The sequence below is a fragment of the Asparagus officinalis genome, chromosome 6 (genome assembly GCF_001876935.1).
Source record: "Asparagus officinalis chromosome 6, Aspof.V1, whole genome shotgun sequence".
In the NCBI taxonomy this organism is placed as follows: domain Eukaryota; kingdom Viridiplantae; phylum Streptophyta; class Magnoliopsida; order Asparagales; family Asparagaceae; genus Asparagus; species Asparagus officinalis.
Genome location: NC_033799.1, coordinates 45,678,782 through 45,702,987, shown reverse-complemented (window position 1 = coordinate 45,702,987; position 24,206 = coordinate 45,678,782). Strand labels below are relative to the sequence as shown.

At 38.3% G+C, this 24,206-nt stretch overlaps 1 protein-coding gene across 13 annotated transcripts in view; it reads right to left on the bottom strand.

Annotated features, from left to right (window-relative positions):
* The window catches only part of LOC109844420 (telomerase reverse transcriptase), a 58,888-nt gene continuing 51,423 nt past the window's right edge, over positions 16,742-24,206 (bottom strand). For 7 of the 13 annotated variants that reach the window (XM_020413430.1, XM_020413433.1, XM_020413434.1 and 4 more), the window contains one exon: positions 16,742-17,264. In XM_020413430.1, the coding sequence (XP_020269019.1) occupies positions 16,991-17,264 (274 nt within the window). In that variant the 3' untranslated portion in view covers positions 16,742-16,990. Of the gene's footprint in view, positions 17,265-17,755; positions 17,820-18,026; positions 18,100-19,351; positions 21,176-21,480; positions 23,204-24,206 lie in introns of those variants that run through there. The other 6 variants (XM_020413431.1, XM_020413432.1, XR_002248028.1 and 3 more) reach the window with 6 other exon arrangements.

Genomic DNA, 24,206 nt, shown 5'->3' with positions numbered 1-24,206 from the left:
GGTTAACGATCAATTTGGAATCGTAGGCTTTAAGATACTTGATACCCATATCTTGAGAAAGTTGTAAGCCAATTATGAATGTATTATACTCAGCCACATTACTGGAGCCTGGGTTGGTTAATGAATAGGCTCAATGAAGTACATGCCCGTGGGGGCCGATTTGTACTACCCCTAATCTCGTGATAATTGCTCCTTTCTAGTTACGTTTTGACGCATTATCAAAGTAAATTTTCTATATCTGGTGGTTCAAGGTAATATTTAACTTGAAGGCTTCATCTAAGATATCTTTGTAGAGTTTAGAAGATTCGGGGATGGAGTGCTCTGCTTAAAAGTCAGCTATTGCCTGAACTTTAACTAGTTTCTGGGGCACATACATCATATCTTACTGTGAATGCAATACTGCCTATTTGGATAACCTGGAGTTAGCGATCCAGTTTTATTATGAATATCTATAGAGGACTAAGTTCTCCTAAAATGGCTCTCTATTCTGGAACTTCCCTAAAAGTTAGACCTATTCGCTTGGCACCTATCATAAGAACCAAATGGAGAATCACACAAATAGACCAAGCTTTGGTCCTGCTTCTGTGGAATTTAATCCAAAGACTAGGCTTCATGCGCCGCGCCCATAATGAACCAATTGACACTTACAACTACTGACCTGGCAAAGAAATGACATAAATGGATTGGCCAGTGAGATAATGTTGTATTTTCTGAATTACGAAAACTAATGCTAGACATTACTTTTTAATCGGATTGTAGCAATGCTCGACACCAATTATGATCCAGCTGAGGTAGTAAATGGCTTGCTCATGGCCATTGTCATTCTTCTAGGCAAGAAGTGCTCTACGGGAGTGGTCCATGGCTCTAACATAAATTAGGAAATGTTTGCCTGATATTGGTGTTGCTAGTACAAGTGGCTTCGTGAGGTAATCCTTGATCTCGTCAAAAGCTCTTTGACAAGCGTCCTTCTAAATACCTTTCTTCACTAGTATTTGAAACAATTGGTATTTTTTAGACAGGTTGGTTATGAATCTGCAGATGTAAGTCAATCCTCCTTATAAACCTCTGAGTTTTTTAACATTTTGTGGAGGTGGTATCTCTCGGATGACTTTTACTTTTTTAGGATCGACATATATTCCTTTGGATGTCATAATAAATCCAGGAGTTTACCTGATGATATTCCTAGGAAAGACTTAATCAGATTCATCTTGAGTTGATGTTTTCTCATGATTTCAAACATTGTTCTCAGGTCATTGACATGGTCTTGTTTATGATGACTCTTGATTGGGAGATCGTCTGAATGCATTTTGATCTAGTTATATCCGAAAAATCCATCCATGAATGACATTCAATCAAACTCACATGTAATGTCAACCATGACATCCGTGATAGAGATAGCAAATTTGTCCTTTCGACAAGCAAAATTAAGATTCCTGAAATCAATACAAATCTAGATATTGCCCCTTTTTTCATCACCACCATGATGTTGGACAACCAACCCGGGTGTTGTTCTTCACGGATGAATGTGCATTCAATGAGTTTGTGGATTTATTTCTCGATTTGCTCCATCCTTTCAAAATGGAAGTGTTGTTGTTGTTGTTGATAGGTGTAACATTAGGGTCAATGTCAAGGTGATGTACTGATCCTATTTGTGACTTGGCTTCTGGAAAAATGTATTCGAGTCCATGTTTGGTTCGATTATAATAATCAAAAGTCTCCCCTTCTAGTACAAAGGGGATTAGAGAGACTCTCAATCCTTATTTTAGGGAGAAGTATACCCCATTTTCATCATTATATACTGGGATTGTTGGCTATAACGTGAGAATTCTAGTACTCCTTCGGCTTCCTTATCCGAGCTTGATAATCGAGGCCACGGCTCAACTTTTCCAAAGATAATCGGATTCTGAGAGTCTATTTTAGCTTGGACCATGAAGATGACATCCTGGTACGAGTCGCCGAGCGAGCACTCTTGATCGCGGAATTATCAAGAGTGGGTTGAGAAGAAAACGACAAAAAAACATAATATAATAATTTGGGCGAAGGAAAATACCTTCTCTAGATTATGAGAATCAATTGGATTACAATTCTCTCTCTCATAATCTCTCTAGATCAAAGAACAACCTCCATGATCTCTTTTCTGATTACAATCTGAGTAATCTACCTTTTTTTTCTAGAAAAGTCGTGTTTCTATTTATACAAAATAAAAATCCTAAATAGTGTAGGAAAACCAGCCCAGGCCTAAAACCCGACTCGCGGTCGACCGCAGAGCCAGGCGCGGTCGACTGCGGCCAACACCCGAGACTTAAATAAGTTACAGGGTTTTGTTAGTCGACCGCAGAGCCGGGCACGATCGACCGCGGCCAACACCCGAGACTTAAATAAGTTACAGGGTTTTAATGATCGATCGCTGAACCCATCGCGGTCGACCGTAACCAACGACAGAGAGCAGTCAGGGTTACAGGGTTTTGGTGGTCGACCGCCGCACCCATCTCGGTCGACCGTGACTCAGTTCAACCGAATCCTCAGAGCTGTGCACGTTCGCGGTCGACCGCCGTGACACTCGCGATCGATCGCCGTGACACTCGTGGTCGACCGTGAAACAGTAAAACTATTTTTCTCGTGTTCCGACGAATCCTTCGACTTCGCTGCTTCCAACAACTCTGTCCACGACTCCTCTACACTATTCTCAAGATACCATGAGAATCACCTATCCTCAAGCCCCCATGAGGATCGCTAAGCTCCCGAAGAGAAGATACACCTGTATCATGGGTCCCCTGATAATCATATTTTATTATAATTTTATACCCTCATTATCTATTTTATATGAATAAATATACCACTAATAATTACTTTTATCTTTAATTGCAGGTTAATGAAGAATAAATCCTAAAAATCCCATCTCTCAACAAATGAAGAAATAAAGAGAAATTCAAGAAGCCAAATGAAATACTTGAATTTTAAAGCTCAAAAGCCCAAACAACCCAACATGTCCATGGCAGTTTCATCTTTATTCACAAGAGAATTTTCGAAATTTGAAGGCCAAAACCCATCAAAAATATTAAACCAAGGGAAGTTTAATGGACTGCAGAGATTTGAATTGGGCCTCAAATAAATGAATGGATTGTTTAGATTTGAATTGGGCCGGCTGCAGCTTTAAATTTTTCGAAAAATAAATGAATAGATTGTTTAGATTTGAATTGGGTCGGCTGCAGCTTTGGTTTCTCCATGGTTGGCTGCTGCTAGAGAGTTGGACTTTAATGAAATGAAGCTTCATGGACTTTGGCTGCTGGAAAGTGGATTTGAAGACCGAACATGGGTTGCTGCAAAGTTGGGATTTAATTTGTGAAAATCAACTCTTCAAGACCAGACTTAGGCTGCAAATGAATCATGGACCGAACTCTTCATGGGCCAAAAAAAAAATTCTTCATTGCTGCAAGCTTATTGGACCGGATTTGTTTTTAAAAATCAATTGGACCTCCTATATTTGGGCTAGAGAAGAACAAAAAGTAAATTCAAAGGTGGAGATTGTTGCTTGGGGCTCAAGACAAATCCAATGGCTCATATTCATTGAAGATTACTATAAATAGGGGTAGAGAGTGAGGGGTTAGGGGTGTAAAAATTTTTGTAACTCCTTTTGGAGAGAAGGGCTACTCTTAATTGAGAAGGCCTTCAAAAATTGTAACTTTAGTTGCAATTAATAATAATAATTTTTTCACCACTTTAAATTTTTCTCTTCTTCTCTTTGTTGGATGATGAAGATGAAGATGAAGATGGAGAATTAGTTGAAGGTTTGCATTTCTTTTCTTTTTCTCTTTTATTGCTTATTAGTTTAGATTTATTTCTATGCTTGTAGTTAGATTTTATTTTCTTGTTAAATAGCCAAGAGGCTAGAACCCTCTTGCCTTAGATTTATTTCATGCTTATAGAGTAGATTTATTTTCTTGCATTTAATTCTTGCAATTTTATTTTGTAGTTTAGATTTTGCACTTTATTTTGTAGTTAGATTTTAATTTCTTATACTATTCAACTTGAGGCTAGAACCCTCTTGGGTTTAGTTTTTCTTTTTGTTTATTTTCATTTTGTTTGATTCGCCTTTAGGCTAGAACCCTCTAGGGAATCACCCTTTTCTAAGAAGTGGGTTCAATTTTAGATTACCCATATCTATAATTGAATCCACCATCTTTAATTTCTTGCATTTTCTTTTATTCTAGAATTTTGTTCTTCATTCTTAATTTTTTATTTGTTTCTTGATTTTATTCACTTTTCCTTCTCACCTTATTGATCATACTCATTCTTTTTCAAATCCACTCACTTACAGTTTGCACCTATTTACACACCATTTTCACTATCTCAATCTCTTCACAATCACATTCACTCATCAATCTTATTTGTCACGCACATAACATAAGAACCGATTTTATATTTTCTCCTACAAAACACCTTCCTCGTGGGATCGATATCTTAAATATTATAACTTGACACGGTTGTGCACTTGCAACCTTTTTGGTACATGTTTATACCGCATCAAGTTTTTGGCGCCGATGCCGGGGAAACACAGTTTCAGAGGAATGTCTTCTCCTAGGAAATTAAGGAACGAGCTCCAGCTCAACTCAATCATGTTTCTTTCTCAGGATGTCACAATTGTCAGTCTCCTACCCACGTTTTAGAGGAATGTCCTCTCCTAGGAAACAATAATACATTAGAACAGATGAACGCTGCATTCCAGCATCCTAGAAATGATTCATTTTCTCCAACCTATAATCCAGGTTGGAGAAATCATCCCAACTTTGCATGGAATCAAGGAAATTCTCCCAGAACTTAAAACTCCACTCCCGCTTCGACCCAACATTATCCTAGGGGAAACACAGTTCCGTTCAATTCTCATTCACAATTTCAACAACCCAATCTGCCGTATCAAAATCAGTCTCCTCTTCATCAAGCTGTAATTCAGATTCATCACAATTCAGATCAGGATAAACGTCTCAACGTCTTGGAAAGGGGTTTGGAAACTATAATTAAGGCTTCCACTTAAATCACGAATATGTTGACTCAAATGTCTAGCACGCTGAATTCCTTCATGCAATCAACCGGACAAATGCTCAACTCCAACACTCAAGCTATAGCTAGATTAGAATCCCAACTTGGTCAACTAGCTAGTGCCGTGAGTGAAAGAGAGAAAGGAAAATTTCCGAGTCAACCCGTGGTCAACCCTAAGAACACAAGATGCAGTTCATCCTATGAAGCCCAAGTGAATGCAATCCATTCACTTCGGTCAGGAAGACAGGTCGATAATCAAGTGAGAACTCCTCCAAGTCAAACTCTTGATCCTATACAAAGTCCTTCTCCTTCTGATGAATCTATTCAACAAGCACTCCCCTCAGATGACCAAGAACCTGAACCCGAACCTGAGCCTGCTTTTGATAGATTTAGACCGGTTGCTCCCTTTCCAGATAGACTCAGGTCTAGGAAACACTCTCCTCAGGAGGAGAAGATCCTAGAAACATTCAAGCAGGTTAAGGTCAACATTCCTCTCTTAGATGTAATTGAACAAATTCCATCTTATGCTAAATTTTTAAAAGAATTGTGCACTAAGAAGAGGAGAATAAATGTTCCAAAGAAAGTCTTTTTAGCCGCCAAAATCAGTGAAATGGTATCAAATCCCATACCTTTGAAACGTAAAGATCCAGGTTCCCCCATCATTTCATGTATCATTGGTAATACTCACATTGATAAGGCGCTTTTAGACTTAGGGGCCAGTGTCAATTTGCTTCCATATTCAGTCTATCAGCAATTGGGTCTAGGTGTACTGAACCCAACCAAATGCACCTTACAGTTGGCTGATAGATCTGTTAAGGTCCCTATGGGTGAGTTAGAGGATGTTCTGATTAAGGTTGGAGATTTTATTTTTCCAGTAGATTTTGTAGTCTTGGAAACACAGCATGTTTCCAATCCCAAAGGACAGACACCTGTCATCTTAGGACGACCGTTCTTGGCCACTTCTAATGCTCTCATCAACTGTAGAACTGGTCAAATGAAGCTGTCCTTTGGGAATTTGACTGCTGATCTTAACATTTTTAATCTAGGGGACCAACTAAATAATCAGCCTCTAGAAATAAACTACATTCAGGAAAGATCAGTAGAAGAAGAAGAAGAGTCTGATTTGAGTTTTGAGGAAATTTTTGTTGAAGAGTTAGAATTTTTAGAAGAAGCAGATCAGGTCCTTGAGAATAATAAAACTGTGTTACACATGTGCTGCTTTGAATTAAATTTTGCAGTTGGAGAATAATCAACAACTAAATTTTCACAACTTCACAGAAGAATTGGTTGTTAGAAAACAAAACTTTACAGTACAAGAGTCTAAGTTCATTAAGAAATGCAAAATGCATGACACCAATAATACCTACCTTACCTTGTTGCAAGAATTATTGAACATCCCGAAATGCTTAAAAATTCACATTATTGATTATATCATTCTGAATTTGTTTAAAATCCGGGAAAGAATTTTCAACAGTAAGCTAGGATTCAATGTAGAACAGGAACTCTTCATGTTGAATATTTCATTCTACATTGTTTATTTTGTTTATTTCAGAATAATAAAAAGAATTTATTCTTCTCTCATGTGAGAGTTTCTTGTTCAGTTTTCAAAAAAAAAAAGAAAAAAAAAGAAAAAAAAGAAGAAGAAAAAAAAAGAAAGAAGAATAAATTTTTGTTTTCATCCTCCTCAGACCAAAGGTAATTACAGATTTTTATCAGCCGACCAAATGTAAGTTCTTATCTGCCTTACTTTATGCATCATAGAGTTTGCATTGAGGATAATGTAAAATTTAGGTGTGGGGTGAGAATTAGTTATTTTTTCTCTTTATTTTACATTTTTAGTTATATTTTTTTCCCTTTTTCTTTTTAAAAAAAATTATAAAAAAATATCGTCACTTGCCAAATTGATGGAGTTATGTAGTAATTGATTTATTTGATAAATTTGAAATTTTCTAATCCCTAGTTGGTTATTTACTTAAGTTCACCTTTTATGATAACTCTAAATAAATTTCTTAAGAAATGATTTTCAAAGTAGTATACTTTACTTAAGCCTTAACTTGGACTTTTATTTAAAATAATAAAATTTTTGCATGCTTAACTTAGAGTTGAAAATATTTTTTTCAAAGTGTCTTGATTTACATATTTTCAAAATATATATACATATACAAAAAAAAAAAAATATTTTTTTCAAAGTGTCTTGATTTACATATTTTCAAAATATATATACATATACAAAAAAAAATTATAAAATTTGCAAAAGAAGAGTGCGAAAAATGGGCACCAAAAAGAAAAAAAACTCTTGAATTCATGGTGATTCTATCTTATAAAGCCTAAGCTGATCGAGTAATTAAGCCCAATGAGTATTCCATACTTAATGACCTAAGCCCATTTGGGTTGGGATCCATTGGCCCAAAACTCGTTAAATGGTCACTTAGAAAGCCCGTTAAAGTAGAAAAAAAATCACCAAGAAAGAAAGAGTTAAAAAAAATAAAATTAAAAAAATTAAAAAATTAAAAAAAAACTAATAAATGTTTTATAATTGTATATATGGTCTTGGAAAATATTTAAAATCAAGCAACTTGAAAATTATTTAAAACAAAGAGTTAGCATGTTATTTTCAAAAGTTTTAAATTAAATTTCTAAGTTTGGCTTGGTTTTGTATTGCTACAATGAGAAGATTTTCTTGAAAATATACCTTAGAGTTATATATAAAAATGTTTTCTTGAGTGATAACTGGCTTCAATTAGATTATCTAAAAGTTATCTAGTGAATTTAGTTATTTACTGACTTCTTTAATTTGGCAAGTTGACCGAATTTTGTGGGTATATTCACTGCAAACCCTCACGAGACTATAACTCGTCCACTAGGGTAACCTAGGGGTTTAAAGGCTTGTTGTATGCGCTAAATACAACCGCGATTCCTGCGAAAGTGAGTTAGGATTTTCTTTTTTATTTTCTTTGTTAGAGGACTAGCAAAAGTTTAGGTGTGGGGGTATTTGATAATCACATTTTATTATAATTTTATACCCTCATTATCTATTTTATATGAATAAATATACCACTAATAATTGCTTTTATCTTTAATTGCAGGTTAATGAAGAATAAATCCTAAAAATCTCATCTCTCAACAAATGAAGAAATAAAGAGAAATTCAAGAAGCCAAATGAAATACTTGAATTTTAAAGCTCAAAAGCCCAAACAACCTAACATGTCCATGGCAATTTCATCTTTATTCACAAGAGAATTTTCGAAATTTGAAGGCCAAAGCCCATCAAAAATATTAAACCAAGGGAAGTTTAATGGACTGCAGAGATTTGAATTGGGCCCCAAATAAATGAATGGATTGTTTAGATTTGAATTGGGCCGGCTGCAGCTTTAAATTTTCCGAAAAATAAATGAATGGATTGTTTAGATTTGAATTGGGCCGGCTGCAGCTTTGGTTTCTCCATGGCTGGCTGCTGCTAGAGAGTTGGACTTTAATGAAATTAAGCTTCATGGACTTTGGCTGCTGGAAAGTGGATTTGAAGACCGGACATGGGCTGCTGCAAAGTTGGGATTTAATTTGTGAAAATCAACTCTTCAAGACCAGACTTAGGCTGCAAATGAATCATGGACCGAACTCTTCATGGGTCAAAACAAAAAAAAAATTCTTCATTGCTGCAAGCTTATTGGACCGGATTTGTTTTTGAAAATCAATTGGACCTCCTATATTTGGGCTAGAGAAGAACAAAAAGTAAATTCAAAGGTGGAGATTGTTGAAAATCAATTGGACCTCCTATATTTGGGCTAGAGAAGAACAAAAAGTAAATTCAAAGGTGGAGATTGTTGCTTGGGGCTCAAGACAAATCCAATGGCTCATATTTATTGAAGATTACTATAAATAGGGGTAGAGAGTGAGGGTTTGGGGGAGTGAAAATTTTTGTAACTCTTTTTGGAGAGGAGGGCTACTCTTAATTGAGAAGGCCCTCCAAAATTATAACTTTAGTTGCAATTAATAATAATAATTTTTTCACCACTTTTAAATTTTCTCTTCTTCTCTTTGTTGGATGATGAAGATGAAGATGAAGATGGAGAATTAGTTGAAGGCTTGCATTTCTTTTCTTTTTCTCTTTTATTGCTTATTAGTTAAGATTTATTTCTATGCTTGTAGTTAGATTTTATTTTTTTTGTTAAATAGCCAAGAGGCGAGAACCCTCTTGCCTTAGATTTATTTCATGCTTATAGAGTAGATTTATTTTCTTGCATTTAATTCTTGCAATTTTATTTTGTAGTTTAGATTTTGCAATTTATTTTGTAGTTAGATTTTAATTTCTTATACTATTCACCTTGAGGCTAGAACCCTCTTGGGTTTAGTTTTTCTTTTTGTTTATTTTTATTTTGTTTGATTCACCTTTAGGCTAGAACCCTCTAGGGAATCACCCTTTTCTAAGAAGTGGGTTCAATTTTAGATTACCCATATCTATAATTGAATCCACCATCTTTAATTTCTTGTATTTTCTTTTATTCTAGAATTTTGTTCTTCATTCTTGATTTTTCATTTGTTTCTTGATTTTATTCATTTTTCCTTCTCACCTTATTAATCATACTCATTCTTTTTCAAATCCACTCTCACTTACACTTTGTACCTATTTACACACCATTTTCACTATCTCAATCTCTTCATAATCACATTCACTCATCAATCTTATTTGTCACGCACATAACATAAGAACCGATTTTATATTTTCTCCTACAAAACACCTTCCTCGTAGGATCGATATCTTAAATACTATAACTTGACACGGTTGTGCACTTGCAACCTTTTTGGTACATGTTTATACCGCATCAAGTTTTTGGCGTCGTTGCTGGGGAAACACAGTTTCAGAGGAATGTCCTCTCCTAGGAAATTAAGGAACGAGCTCCAGCTCAACTTAATCATGTTTCTTTCTCAGGATGTCACAATTGTCAGTATCCTACCCACGTTTCAGAGGAATGTCCTCTCCTAGGAAACAACAATACATTAGAACAGATGAACGCTGCATTGCAGCACCCTAGAAATGATCTATTTTCTCCAACCTACAATCCAGGTTGGAGAAATCATCCCAACTTTGCATGGAATCAAGGAAATCCTTTATCGATGGCTTTTCTGGAAGTCTAATGCACAGCGAGACAAACTTCTTGCTTGCATTCACTAGTCTCTTCGCTCACGCCACCGTCCCTAAACTTTTCTCCTTCGGAAGAGATGCCGAACGAAATATGAACTTTACACCATCCTTAGTGAATGTGTACTTCTGAGCCCACCTCTCGTAGATCGCATATCTAACCCATAAGTACGGATTGCCCAGTATAATCTGACAAACATCCAATGGAACGACGTCGCACGTAACCTCGTCAATATACGACTCGTGGAGTGCAAATCTGACAGTGCATTGATCAACTACACTCAGTTTCTCCTCCTTCTGAATCCACCCCAATGGATAGGACTTCGGATGCTTGACCGTCTTCAGACCCAGCTTTTGCACCAATACCTCGGATATCAAATTCTTCTCGCTACCTGAATTAATAATGGCATCAACCAAACTGGTCTTTACTTGCAACTTAAGAACAAAGAGTTGCTCTCTCGGGTCGTCGTCCTCTTTCGTGGTCTGCTTCCCCACCATAAGGTTAAGACTGTACTTCTTTCGGACCTTGAGCTATCATGTATGCCTTTTTCTCCTCCTTCCTCTTCAACCCTCTTGGCTTCAGATGAGGATACTTCTCTCAGCATCGATCAGCTTCGTGCCCTGTCTTCTCGCAGTGACTACAAATCAGTCCTGCTTTCCCTAGATCACCCTTCTTCTTCTCCTCCTTAGATTGAGAACCACTAGACTCGCCTCCCGTCTGTTTGGAGTCTCCCTTAGCCTCGTTTCCCTTCTTTTGCTTGCCCTCGAGGGCAATAGCCTTCACGCTCGCCTCTGCGATCGTCTCAACCGAAAACAGCTTCATCTCTTTCCGGATGTAGTCATTCAGACCCGTCGTGTACTTCATGAAGATGGAGTATTCCTCTGTTGCGATGTTTAGAACCATCGCTTGCTGTTGGAACTCCATCGTGTACTCCTGAACAGTCTGATTAAACTTTTGGCGCAAGCCATACCACTTGTACCAACGCTCCTCAAGGAACCCCACTGGATAGAATTATTTCCGAAGTAGCTCCTTGAACTTGTTTCATGACACCACCTTCTTCTCCTTTTTGCAATAGGATTTCCACCACGTCAACGCGTTCCCCGAAAGCTTTAACGTCGCGAACACTATTTTCTCCTTGGACGAATATCCGTAGAGAGTGAAATACATCTTCATACGTTTGATCCAATCATCAAGCTTCACCACATTGATACTCCCATCATAAACAAGAATCTCAACCTTGAAGTCAATCTTCAGATTCTGATAATTATTCTTGCCCCCTTGATGTCCAACAGTCTTGACAATCTCAGTCTCCCTATCTGTATCAGATTTCTTGCTCTCTTCGTCGGATTCGATGAGTTTCTTCTTACCCTTCGAAGAAGATTCCTCCTTTTTGCCTACTCCGTTGATGAGACCCACGAGTTGAGTGAGAGTCGTCCCGATCGTCTCGATCTGCTTCTCCATGGCATCAAGTCTTGCTGAATTGTCTGCTTCAGTCTCGATCTGCTTCTCCATGGCATCAAGTCTTGCTGAATTGTCTGCTTCAGTCATCTTCTCATTCCTTAATTTCTGGACTCCTTCCAATGAAATAAGAATCTCGCCAAGCTTCTTGTACTGTGAGCGAATAAGGACCATACACAGGTTTCCCCTCCACAGGATCTAGGTGCTCTGATACCAACTTGGTACGAGTCGCTGAGCGAGCACTCTTGATCACGGAATTATCAAGAGTGGGTTGAGAAGAAAACGACAGAAGAACACAATATAATAATTTGGGCGAAGGAAAATACCTTCTCTAGATTATGAGAATTAATTGGATTACAATCCTCTCTCTCAAAATCTCTCTAGATTAAAAAACAACCTCCCTGATCTCTTTTCTGATTACAATCTGAGTAATCTACCTTTTTTTTCCTAGAAAAGTAGTGTTTCTATTTATACAAAATAGAAATCCTAAACAGTGCAGGAAAACCAGCCCAGGCCCAAAACCTGACTCGCGGTCGACCGCACCCAAAACCCCGACTCGCGGTCGACCGCAGAGCCAGGCGCGGTCGACCACGGCCAACACCCGAGACTTAAATAAGTTACAGGGTTTTGGCGGTCGAGCGCAGAGCCAGGCGCGATCGACAGCGGCCAACACCCGAGACTTAAATAAGTTACAGGGTTTTGACGGTCGACCGTCGAACCCATCGCGGTCGATCGTAACCAACGACAGAGAGCATTCTGGGTTACAGGGTTTTGGCGCTCGACCGCCGCACCCATCTCGGACGACCGTGACTCAGTTCAACCGAATCCTCAAAGCTATGCACGTTCGCAGTCGACCGCCGTGACACTCGCGATCGACCGTGAAACAGTAAAACTGTTTTTCTCGTGTTCCGACGAATCCTTCGACTTTGCTGCTCCCAACAACTCTGTCCGCGACTCCTCTACACTATTCTCAAGATACCATAAGAATCACATATCCTCAAGCTCCCATGAGGATCGCTAAACTCCCGAAGAGAAGATACACTCGTATCACATCCTCTGAGTTGCCTAATCTCTAATGAGTCGAGCTAGAGTTCAAAGTTTCTACTCTTGAATTTTCATACTTAGAGTCTACAACATAGTCGTAAGTAAACTCTTCTTCATTAAAGATCCAGTAGTCCTGATCTTCGTTTGATCGGTCATTACAAGGATCTTTGAAGATAATTACAAGTGGTTCCATTTCTCAGATTAGATCATCATTCGAAACTAGTTCATCGTCTACTTCATTACCACTACCTTTATCATTGGAAGGATAATCTCAATCGTATGATTTTCATCATACAAGAGAGAGTCGGTAAAGTAATTCTCTGCCCCTTTAAAGGGATGTTTTCAACATTGACTTTTTGTTGAACCCCCTACTCATCGATGTACTTAAAACATTGATGAAGCGTTGATGGGAGGATCATGTTGGCATAAATCCAGGGTCATTTGAGAAAAAGATTGTAAGGTGTTTCAACGTTAATGACATAACATATCACTTCCATCTTCAAATCACTCATTTGACACTTAAGCCAGGTCTTTCCAAGAGATCGACTACTACTTGAATTAAAACCGAAGATGGTAGCAGTAGTCTTTGAGAGCTTATAGAGGAAAATATATATTTAAAAAGCTCAAAAGTCTATGTGGAATTATGCTTAATATAGAACCTGGATCAATACAAATCCTTTCAATCTTCGACGATCCCACACATCCGGTATAGTAAAGAGGCTAGTTATGGTGGTGCTCTTCGATGAGCATGTCATCTGGTGTGAAGGTGATACAAGGTGTTTATTATATATATTGATAGCACTGTTTGTGTTTTTCATCTTGAGGAGGTTTAATCATGTGGACAAGAAATGTCTCACTGTCATTCAGAGCTTCTTTCAAAGCCTCTCTCGTTTTCTTAGACAAACATAGAAGTTCGAATAAGGTTATACGAGCCAAGATATTGGCTAATTGAGTCATAATATTGTACTGGAATGGGGCTTTAAAATTGTCCAAGGGGCGCTCTAATTCCTTATCGAGCCAAGTCTTTTTTGCTTGGTCGCTTCGGGCTGCTTGGAGAGTCCTTGTTAATCATAATTCTTTAAATAATCTCGGTCAGACCTTTTCCCTACTATGACAATTCTCTCTTCCTATGAGTCGGTAAGCGAAAAGATTCGTAGAGATTCTTCTCAATAATTACGGAGATGATATTGCAGGACTTCTTCATGTGCTTGCTCTTTGACTTAGACTTTGGAAGAACCTAATGTTTATCTTTGAGAAGGTCAGCATATACCTACATCATTTCTCCTCTTGTTATAGTAAAAGGGACCAAGCCTTGACTTCGTTTGTTCTATTGATCGTAATTGACCGCTTGCATCTTTATCATGAGAGTGGAAGTAACTCCATTTTGGGTTTGAATTTCCAGCATAAAGTCGAATTGGAGTCACCATATTGACAGTGACTTTCTTTTGCTCCGGCTTGAACTCGAGGATTCTTGACTCGATAAAAGTAAAATATTTTGGTGTATCAAAATATTTTTTTTATTTATTTCCATGGGAATTACAATTTAGGCATGAGCAATTAGGTGGATTGTCCTGCTTAATAAAGTTACCTAAAAGAAATGTATACTGGAGGGAATTGTATGTAAAATATTATTTATAAATAGTTAATCTCATATAGCGGAAGAGCTTTTACAAATAGTTGGTTGGATAGAGATTTAATTATTAAACTAAAATTATTAATTTGATTAATAATTGATTCTCAATATGGGATCCAATTGATCTCACCAGTGTAATTAGAAGAGGTATAAATACAATACAATTCTATTTTATCCTTAAACGTTATGGATTGAGTTTTTGAATAATTCTAAATTGTTTAGAATTTGTTATCTATAAGGCTAGTCTAATCCTATAAATAGGGTTCATATGTAGCCTTAAAAATGTTTAAAAAAAATCTTACGAAGATAAGATGAAAAATCAGAAAAACAAAAGAATAGAAAATTCAAGAACATATCTCTTTAGGCTAAATACCCATATTGGTATTTTAATTCCACCTCATTTACCAAGAAGGTATTTTAATTAGGCAAACCTGCTTTAAGGTATTTTAATTGATTCAACTTACTAACAAGGCCATTTTTCTCGTCGGTGACCAGTTTTCCGACGAGAGCTCGTCACGTGCGTGACACGTGATGACTTAAACTGTTTTTTAGTTACTGATGTGACACGGATTTTCTGAATATCACTAACAAAGATATATATTTCACTCTATTTCAACCAAATTCAACATTATTTATTAAAAAAAACTCCCAACTGTGAAAACCCTAATTCTATCAAAACCACCAAAAGATCTCATAAGTATAAAGAGAATCAAACATTCGCATCGGCTTCAACCTGTACCAAGTCGTCGTCCTCCGAAAATCACCTTCTGCATCAATTGAGGAACACCATCACATGGAATCCTTGCAATCTATCTCCTTCAACTACCTCCTCCACGATTTCTCACTCTCTATTTCTCCCTCTCTCTCGCGTTCAAATTCTGAAAATAAAAGGGGCGAATCTGTCCTATTTTGGGTGAATTAGGATTTTTAGAGGGTTAATTCCCACCTTTAAACACTACCACGTTAAAAAATCTGTGCCACATCAGCAGCTTAAAAACAGTTTAAGTCATCACGTGTCATGCACGTGACGAGCTCTCGTCGGAAAACTGGTCGCCGACGAGAAAAAGAGCCTTGTTGTTAAGTTAAATCAATTAAAATGCCTTAAAACATGTTTGCCTAATTAAAATACCTTCTTGGTAAATGTGGTGGAATTAAATACCAATATGGGTATTTAGCCTATCTCTTTATATTACTCCTCTTCGATAACGGGTGAATCTCAGTTGGAATCTTTTTCTCTTGAAGAAGCTTTTTAATTTACATACAGATCTAAGGAGATTGCATTGTGGAGGATCAGGAGGCGATCCAGGTATTCTTCTAATTTTGATTAATTTTAACTAATAGTCATGATATTCATATTCTGCCTTGTTGTATATCGTATTTCCAACAATGAATTGGCGAGACCAATATGGCCTACGACTCATAAGATATGGAGCATAGTAGAAGGACGTGACGACAGTGGAAGGTTCTGCATCTGAAATATGTGGCTATGAGGCGGAAAACTTCATTTTTTTTCTCTCTACATATTTGGTAAAAGGCGGAACGCAATAGGGCTATGTATTTGACAAAAGGTGAATGTAGAAGGGCTCACTCAATCGAAACCCTCAAGAATTTGATTCTCTGTATTTTCCTTGGTGTTTCGTACTGTGATCTCTTTGTTTGAATCCCTGCATTGTTTCTTTAGGACTAGCTTTCTATGCAAGTATGTCCCTTTTAAAAGCATGTCATTCATTTTGTTCCATGCTTTTAATCTCAAATCAGCTCCATGGGCGAAGCCACTGTATAGGAGTAGCTTTAATCGTTAGATCTTTTCTTCAGTTCTGCGTACCTAGCCATGCTAATAGGTGGCAATAGATGCACTAGCAAATACAGAGCTTGATTTTAGAGATTGGAATTGAGTAGGAAACCTCGACTTTACCTTTTCTGTTTAGATGTTCACAGATTGCTTGCGTATTTGTCGTTCACAGTGGGTTCTGTTTAGATGTTTATATTGCTTATGTATTTATGTCATTCATAGGTGTTTCAGTTCCATTCTGTGTTGCGTACACAACCCTCGTCCGCGAACTGCTGCATTTCATCTACGTGGTCATGCTCATGTCTTTTGCAAACCTTAGAGGGGAACCACTTTCTAGCATACCAGATGGGACCATTGTCATCGTAAAATGCCATATAACCTACGATCTAGGAAATTAGCAGGTACGGGTCTGGGTTAAGAGTTTTAAACTCTAGTTCATAACCTGGACCTATTCCCTTGCAAGAAAATAGTGCTATAATCCTATTTTGTTCTTGGAGCACCAAGTACTGATTCCTTTACATTGTGTAACACATTGAATCGTTTCAAAATAGCAAGAACATCTCAGAAAATGTGATCATGACAACTCCATCAACAATTTTAAACATCTGAGCACAAACTTGCGTGTACGTATACTAATGGAAACAAAAAAAACATGAGTGGATAAGGTATTCGTATCTGATAAACTTTAAAGATAAATTATACATTTACAAGCAACTAATTAGCGATTCTCTCAAACTGAGTTGAGCAACCATGTTAACATCACCACCATCGAAGGGAAAACTAACTGAAGTTTTTGTAAACAAAAATAATTCTCCTAAAGAGATCGAAGCAATCGCCACTAGAATTTCTAAAAACAAAATGAACAAAAAATTGCCCAGAAAAACCATACTAGAAACGGATATTTTGGAAAACAGATGAATGTGAGTCATCAATAGCATACTTTAATGAATCTGATGTTCTTACCATCTTTCCATAAGCAGAAATCCGGTAACTCAACAGTTTGAGCAATTCTTTGTAACTGGTTGGCTTCTTCTTGAGAACCCGAATATACGCAGACAATCCAAGCCAAATCATTTCTTCTTCCTTCAATTCCAGAATTGGATTCATGCCATAACAATCTTCCATTTTACGCATCTGTTTCTTGATGAGCCCATACATAAATCTGATAAGAAAGTCACAATAGGTCAATGGACTAAGAAAAGGAGCTAATAAGGTTAACCGCAGATAGACTTCATGTAGTACTGTCGTTTTGAACACAGAACCCCTCTAGTTATGAAGTCTAGTATTGTTGTTTTGAACTTAGTATTATAGCAGATAGACCCCTAAGTGAATTCATTTTTGCGCTTCTACCCTCAAAGAAAGAGAAAATAGCTTTAGGACAAATAGACCCCTGAGGGTAAAAAAGTCAACCGAATTTCACTCAGCAGGTCTATCTTGTCACAATTTGAACAACGGAAATACACACACGGTCCGTGTACTACTGGACACGGTCCGTGTACAAGCAATCACACAGAAAGAACACGGAATTTAATGAGGCTCAGCACCAACTTGGTACCTACGTCCTCCACACTCACACATGCATTTTTTTTATTTCTTTCACAATGATCATACTTACAGAGGAAGGAGGGAAGGCTTTATAGAAAGAACCTCCCTTTTTTTATTTCTTTCACAATGATCATACTTACAGAGGAAGGAGGGAAGGCTTTATAGAAAGAACCTCCCTCAAATTCTCTATGTCCTACTTTTCATACTTACAGAGGAAGGAGGGAAGGCTTTATAGAAAGAACCTCCCTCAAATTCTCTATGTCCTACTTTCCTTTTTTGTTCTTTCTTTTCTTTTTTTGCTTATATTACAATCTTCTAAAATAAGAAACAAACTAACTCAGAAACATAATGTAAATCTACAACGGATCCCAACCGCCACCTTCCATATTACCACAAGAGCCAGCTGCCACCTTCCATATCTGGTCTGGAGGCCAGGTACACGGTCCGTTCACCTTCACACATGGACCGTGCATTGTTTGTTCCAACACCCCCCCTCAAGTTGGCATGTACAGATCAGTCATGCCTAACTTGCTCACTGCTTCATTGAAGATGTTGTTGGTTACACCTTTGGTCAAGATATCTGCAAGTTTACTTTCAGATCTGACAAATTCCAACTCAATCTCCTTTGAGTCGTCGTTCTCCTTTAAGAAATGTCTATTCACACTCACATGTTTGGTTCTATCATGCTGCACCGGATTATGCGACATATCAATTGCCGCCTTATTATCCACTTGAAGTATCATGGCTTCTTCTGGTGCAAGTCCAAGTTCCCTCAATACCTTCTTTATCTAGAGTAACTCGCACACTCCTTTGGTTACCCCAATCAATTCAGCTTCTGCATTTGAAAGCGCCACCACACTTTGTTTCTTGCTTCTCCAAGTTACTAGGTTTCCCCCAACAAAGGTAAAATATCCTGAAGTTGATTTTCGATTTGTGAGGCTCCCAGCCCAATATGCATCAGTGTAGCCAATGACCCTCAAGTGACTATTTTTTCTGAAATAAATACCTTTCCCTGGAGTTCCTTTCAGATACTTGATTATTCTCATGACTGCTTCCATGTGTTCTTCACTTGGATTGTGCATGAATTGACTCACCAAACTCACCGCATATGTAATATCAGGCCTTGTGTGAGACAGATAAATAAGCTTCCCAACCAACCGCTGATATCTCTCTCTGTTTGCTGGAACTTGATCTGGATTTTCTACAAGCTTAGCATTAAGAATCACTGGTGTGTCCACCGGCTTGCAATCTAGCATCCCAACCTCTGCTAGTAAATCTAAGATGTATTTTCTCTGGGATAAGACAATACCTTGCTTTGACCTAGCCACCTCAATTCCAAGAAAGTATTTCAACCCTCCGAGATTCTTCATTTCGAACTCCTTTAACAGCTTTTCTTCAAGAGTACCTATTTCCTCTGCATCATCTCCTGTAATGATCATATCATCTACATAAATAATCAAAACAGTTAACTTGTTATGCCTTCTTTTATAAAAAAACGTTGGTCAAACTCCTTGGACAAACCCATAATTTCTCATAGCATTGCTGAACGACCAAACATGCTCCAGAGGTGATTGCTTTACAATGCTTTATCTAGCTTACATACCAGTTGTTCCGAGCCATTTCTCTCATACCCAAGTGGAATTTCCATGTATACTTCTTCTTCCAAACTCCCATGGAGAAAAGCATTCTTGACGTCGAATTGATGCAATGGCCAATCTAAATTAGCTGCAAGAGATAACAAAACTCGTACTGTGTTTAGTTTGGCTACAGGTGAAAATATCTCTTGATAGTCTATCCCATATGCCTGAGTGTACCCTTTTGCTACCAGTCTTGCTTTGTATCTTTCAACATTGCCATCTGGACTGTATTTAATTGTAAATACCCATCTACACCCTACCGGTTTTTTGCCTTTTGGTAGTTCAATGAGAGACCAGGTTTTATTTTTGGATAATGCCTCCATTTCAGTATTCATGGCTTCAACCCATTTTTGATCTTGTAAGGCCTCACTAACATTTCCTGGTATAGGTATATTCAGATTCTTTTCCCCAAATTGTTTTAATGATTCTGGTAACTTGCTCAAGGTAACATAGTTTGCAATTGGGTACCAGATTGGTTCACTTGTACCATCTTCAGGAACATACCGTTTTGGTGCAACTCCTCTATTATGTCTAAGGGGTAAAGTATACCTCTGATTAGAAACACTTACCTCAGGAGTATCCTCAGGTGATCCAGGCACTTGTGGTTCCAGGTCAATCTATATCACTTCTTCATTCGAGGCTTGCATGTTGTTGAGTTCTTGCTCCTGACTGTTTTCGGAACACGCTCCATGCGGATCAGTACACGGACCGTGCACTGATCCTTCTCTTGTACCTGATGTGTGCATCTCTTCACACGGGTCGTGTACTTGCTCACACGGACCGTAATCCGGTCCATACGGACAGTGTACTGATTCAGAACCACTGATTTCTTGTGACTGATACCACATCTCTCTCTCATTCTCCTTCTCCCCCTGAGAGGGATGTTTGGTATATGAATAGAATGACTCATTCTCCAGGAAAGTTACATCCATGGTAACATACCATTTCTTAGTCATAGGATTATAACATCTATACCCTTTTTGGTTCATTCTAACTCCCAGTGATACACACTTAACAGCACATGGCTCCAATTTAGTCCTTTGATGTTTTGGAACATGAACATAAGCAACACATCCAAATGTTTTTGGTGTCAATTTTAAGACTGATGGTATAGGTACAAAACTTGCAAGTTTACTCAACGGGGTTTTAAATTGATTTATCTGGGAAGGGAGCCTATTGATGACATACACCGCCATGGTTACTGCACAATCCCAAAATTTTGTGGTACTTCATTTTCAATTAAGAGTGCTCTAGATGTTTCAAGGACATGTTTGTTCTTTCGTTCAGCTATACCATTTTGTTGAGGTGTTCCTACACACGTTGTTTCATGAATAACCCCTTTTTCTGTAAAGAACTCATTTAGGTTACTGTTCATAAATTCTCCCCCATTATCACTTCTAAAAAACTTAATTTTAGTCTCAAATTGATTTTGCACCATTCCATAAAAAGTTTTAAACACCATTTCCACTTCATATTTCCTTTTTAACAAGTATGTCCAAGTCATACGAGTACAATCATCAACAAACAAGACAAAATACCTATAACCATGCATAGATTCAACCGGGGAAGGACCTCAAACATCTGAATGAACAAGTTCAAAAGGTTTTCCACATTGGTTTAAACTAAGGTTATAAGGGACACGATGACTCTTTGCTTTGATGCATGTTTCACACTGAAACTTAGACAAATCCAAACCTACAAACAATTCAGGTAAAATCTTCTTCATATACCCAAAAGAAGGATGTCCTAACCGCCTGTGCCATGTCCAAATAAGACCTTCAGACTTTGCAGATCCATTAGCTAAGTTAGTCCTTCCCATCCTTAGGTCTTCTAAGTGATACAGACGACCATGCTTAGAACCACGCCCAATGATCTCCTTTGTAAGGATATCCTGGACAATACAGAAATCAGGAAACATTAGAACCACGCAATTTAATTCTTCAGTCAAATGACCAACGGATATTAAACGTGTGGTAAGAGATGGAACCAAGAGGGTATTGTTAAGCACCAAGGCTTGAGAGATTTCTACATTCCCAGCTCCTTTTACTGGATACTCAATTCCGTTGGCATTCACAATTTTGTCAATTTTTGATTTCCTAAGTTCCCTAATATTTTTGTCACTAAATGTCATATGATCTGTAGCACCTGAGTCAATCACCCAGCTACTTAGATTGTTATGAGTTAGCAGAGACATACCTTGATCACTCTTTTTACCTTTCTGAGACTTGATACCAGAAGTATTCACACCATCTTCTGTATCTGCACGGGTCGTGCATAGCTGTGCACGGACCGTGTGCTTCTCGGGCTAAGCAGTCTGACCATCTGACCATCTGCACATACCATGCTTCCAGACATCTGGTCCGTGTCTGCGTCGGTCTGTTGTTGCCTAGTTGAAACATAGGCTTGACTCCTTCCCTGCTGCTTCCCTTTCTTCCCTTTGAACCAATCGGGATATCCAACTATCTCAAAACATTTATCTTTTATGTGTCCTATCCTCCCACAATTAAAACATTTTTGTTTCAACCTTTCTTGATTACCACCATTTGAGAACCCTTTTGACATCATAACCATTGAGTTTGAAAATGTACATTCTTCTCCTTTGAGCATGACTACCTGTCGCATGGCCTCCCTTCTAACCATGCGATAGGCTTGCTCCACAGATGGAAGCGGTACCACTTGTAGCACACTTGCCCTCACATTATCCAGACGATCATCTAGACCATCCAAAAAGGTATATACCCTAGTCTTCTTAAGGTATTCTTTGAATTTCTCAATGTCAGTTGCACTTGTCATGGGGTTAGGGCGCCGGAAGTCAATTTCTCGCCAAAGACCTTGTAAAGTGTTATAATATTCCTCTATGGATTTACCTGATTGTTTTAGCCGAGACACCTTTCTGTTGAGATCAAACACCAATGCTTCATCATTCCCATCATAGAATGTGATAGCAATAGCCTTCCACATCTCACTTGCAGTTTCATAGCGAATGAAATTTGGCATGAGTTTTGTATCCAGCGAGTTGAGCAACCATCCTTTGACAATTGAATCTTCTATAGTCCACTTTGGGAAATTAATCGTATCACTAGCCATCGGAGGTGGTGGATCGCCGGTAATGTGTCGCATCTTGTCTCGTCCCTTGAGGTATACACTTACCACTTGGGACCATACCTAGTAGTTAGTACCATCTAATTTTACAGAGATTGACGATGAAGGGGTATCAGGGATAGGCACTGCTGCGGTTGGTTGACGTGTAGCTACTAGTTGTGTCATCTGAGATTGTTGAATTATTATAAGCTCAGTTAGCTTCTCAAGCAGGGATTTGGTATTCGTCTCTTCTTCCGACATGGTTGGTATTTCTCAGCAATAACGAAATAGATGGGGTATCTAGATCACCTTCGGCATAGCCATCAGCAATCAGTACACCAATCAACTCCGAGCTCTAATACCATGTCACAATTGGAACAGTGGAAATACACACACGGTCCGTGTACTACTGGACACAGTCCGTGTACAAGCAATCACACAGAAAGAACACGGAATTTAATGAGGTTCAGCACCAACTTGGTACCTACGTCCTCCACACTCACACACGCACCTTTTTTTATTTCTTTCACAATGATCATACTTACAGAGGAAGGAGGGAAGGCTTTATAGAAAGAACCTCCCTCAAATTCTCTATGTCCTACTTTTCTTTTTTGTTCTTTCTTTTCTTTTTTTGCTTATATTACAATCTTCTAAAATAAGAAACAAAATAACTCAGAAACATAATGTAAATCTACAACAGATCCCAACCACCACCTTCCATATTACCACAAGAGCCAGCTGCCACCTTCCATATCTGGTCTGGAGGCCAGGTACACGGTTCGTTCACCTTCACACATGGACCGTGCATTGTCTGTTCCAACATATCTGCAATGACAAACTTGAGGGATAGTAAGTTCAAAACATTCATACTGCATGCGGTCTGCCGCAATAAGCCTATTCACAAATAAATTTTAGGGAACAAACTAAACTGAATTGTGGACCGTGATGATCAAGGTAAAAAGGCGCATAAGCTTCAATCTAACAAAGTTTATATAATTGGTGTTGTATATTTTTGACTTTGCATATGAAAAAACAAAGTTCACCTAACTTTATTATTCCACCTACCCCCTTCACTATTCCACCAACCCTTGAAGGCTATAAATAGAGGGTAGTGGTGAAGCGTTTAAGTGTGATTGGGACAGTGAGAGTTAGAGAAAAGAGAGAGATAGAAAGAGAAATCTCTTTCTTTGTGTGATTCTCTAGTGAGGTTAGAGCGTGATCTCTCTTTGTAATCTTCTCTTTTGTGATTAGTGAAGTTCTCTGCGGTTCTCGTCCGTGGATGTAGGTCATACTGACCAAACCACGTTAAATCCTTGTGTTGTTCTTTTTGTCTTCACTGTGTTTATTCAGTGTTGCTATTCTTCACTCTTGTATAGACATCTTTGTGTCTGTGAAGTCCCTCGCTACAGCAGGGAAGGGAAATTGTACCCTCAAGATGAAGGGTGGGACCACCTTGATGTTGAACGATGTTCGGCATGTAACGGAGCTCAGACGGAATCTTATATAAGTCGGGCAACTGACTGACTCCGGTTATAGAGTATCCTTCAGGCAGGGAAGCTGGAAAGTGTCCAAGGGTGCTCTGGTGGTAACACACGGCAAACGAGGGGTCTCTCTACATCACCAATGAAAAGATCGACCGCTTGTTTGCCGCATGACAAACATCATCATCACCCGCCGACTGCATGACTTGACATTGGCGACTTGGCCACATGAGCGAGAAGTGAATGCAGATTATAGTCGCGGGAGAGAGGCTTCCGGGTCTGAGTAAGATCAATTTGACTTTCTGTGAGGACTGCATCCTAGACAAACAAAAAAATATGAGCTTCAACAAGACTGGATCG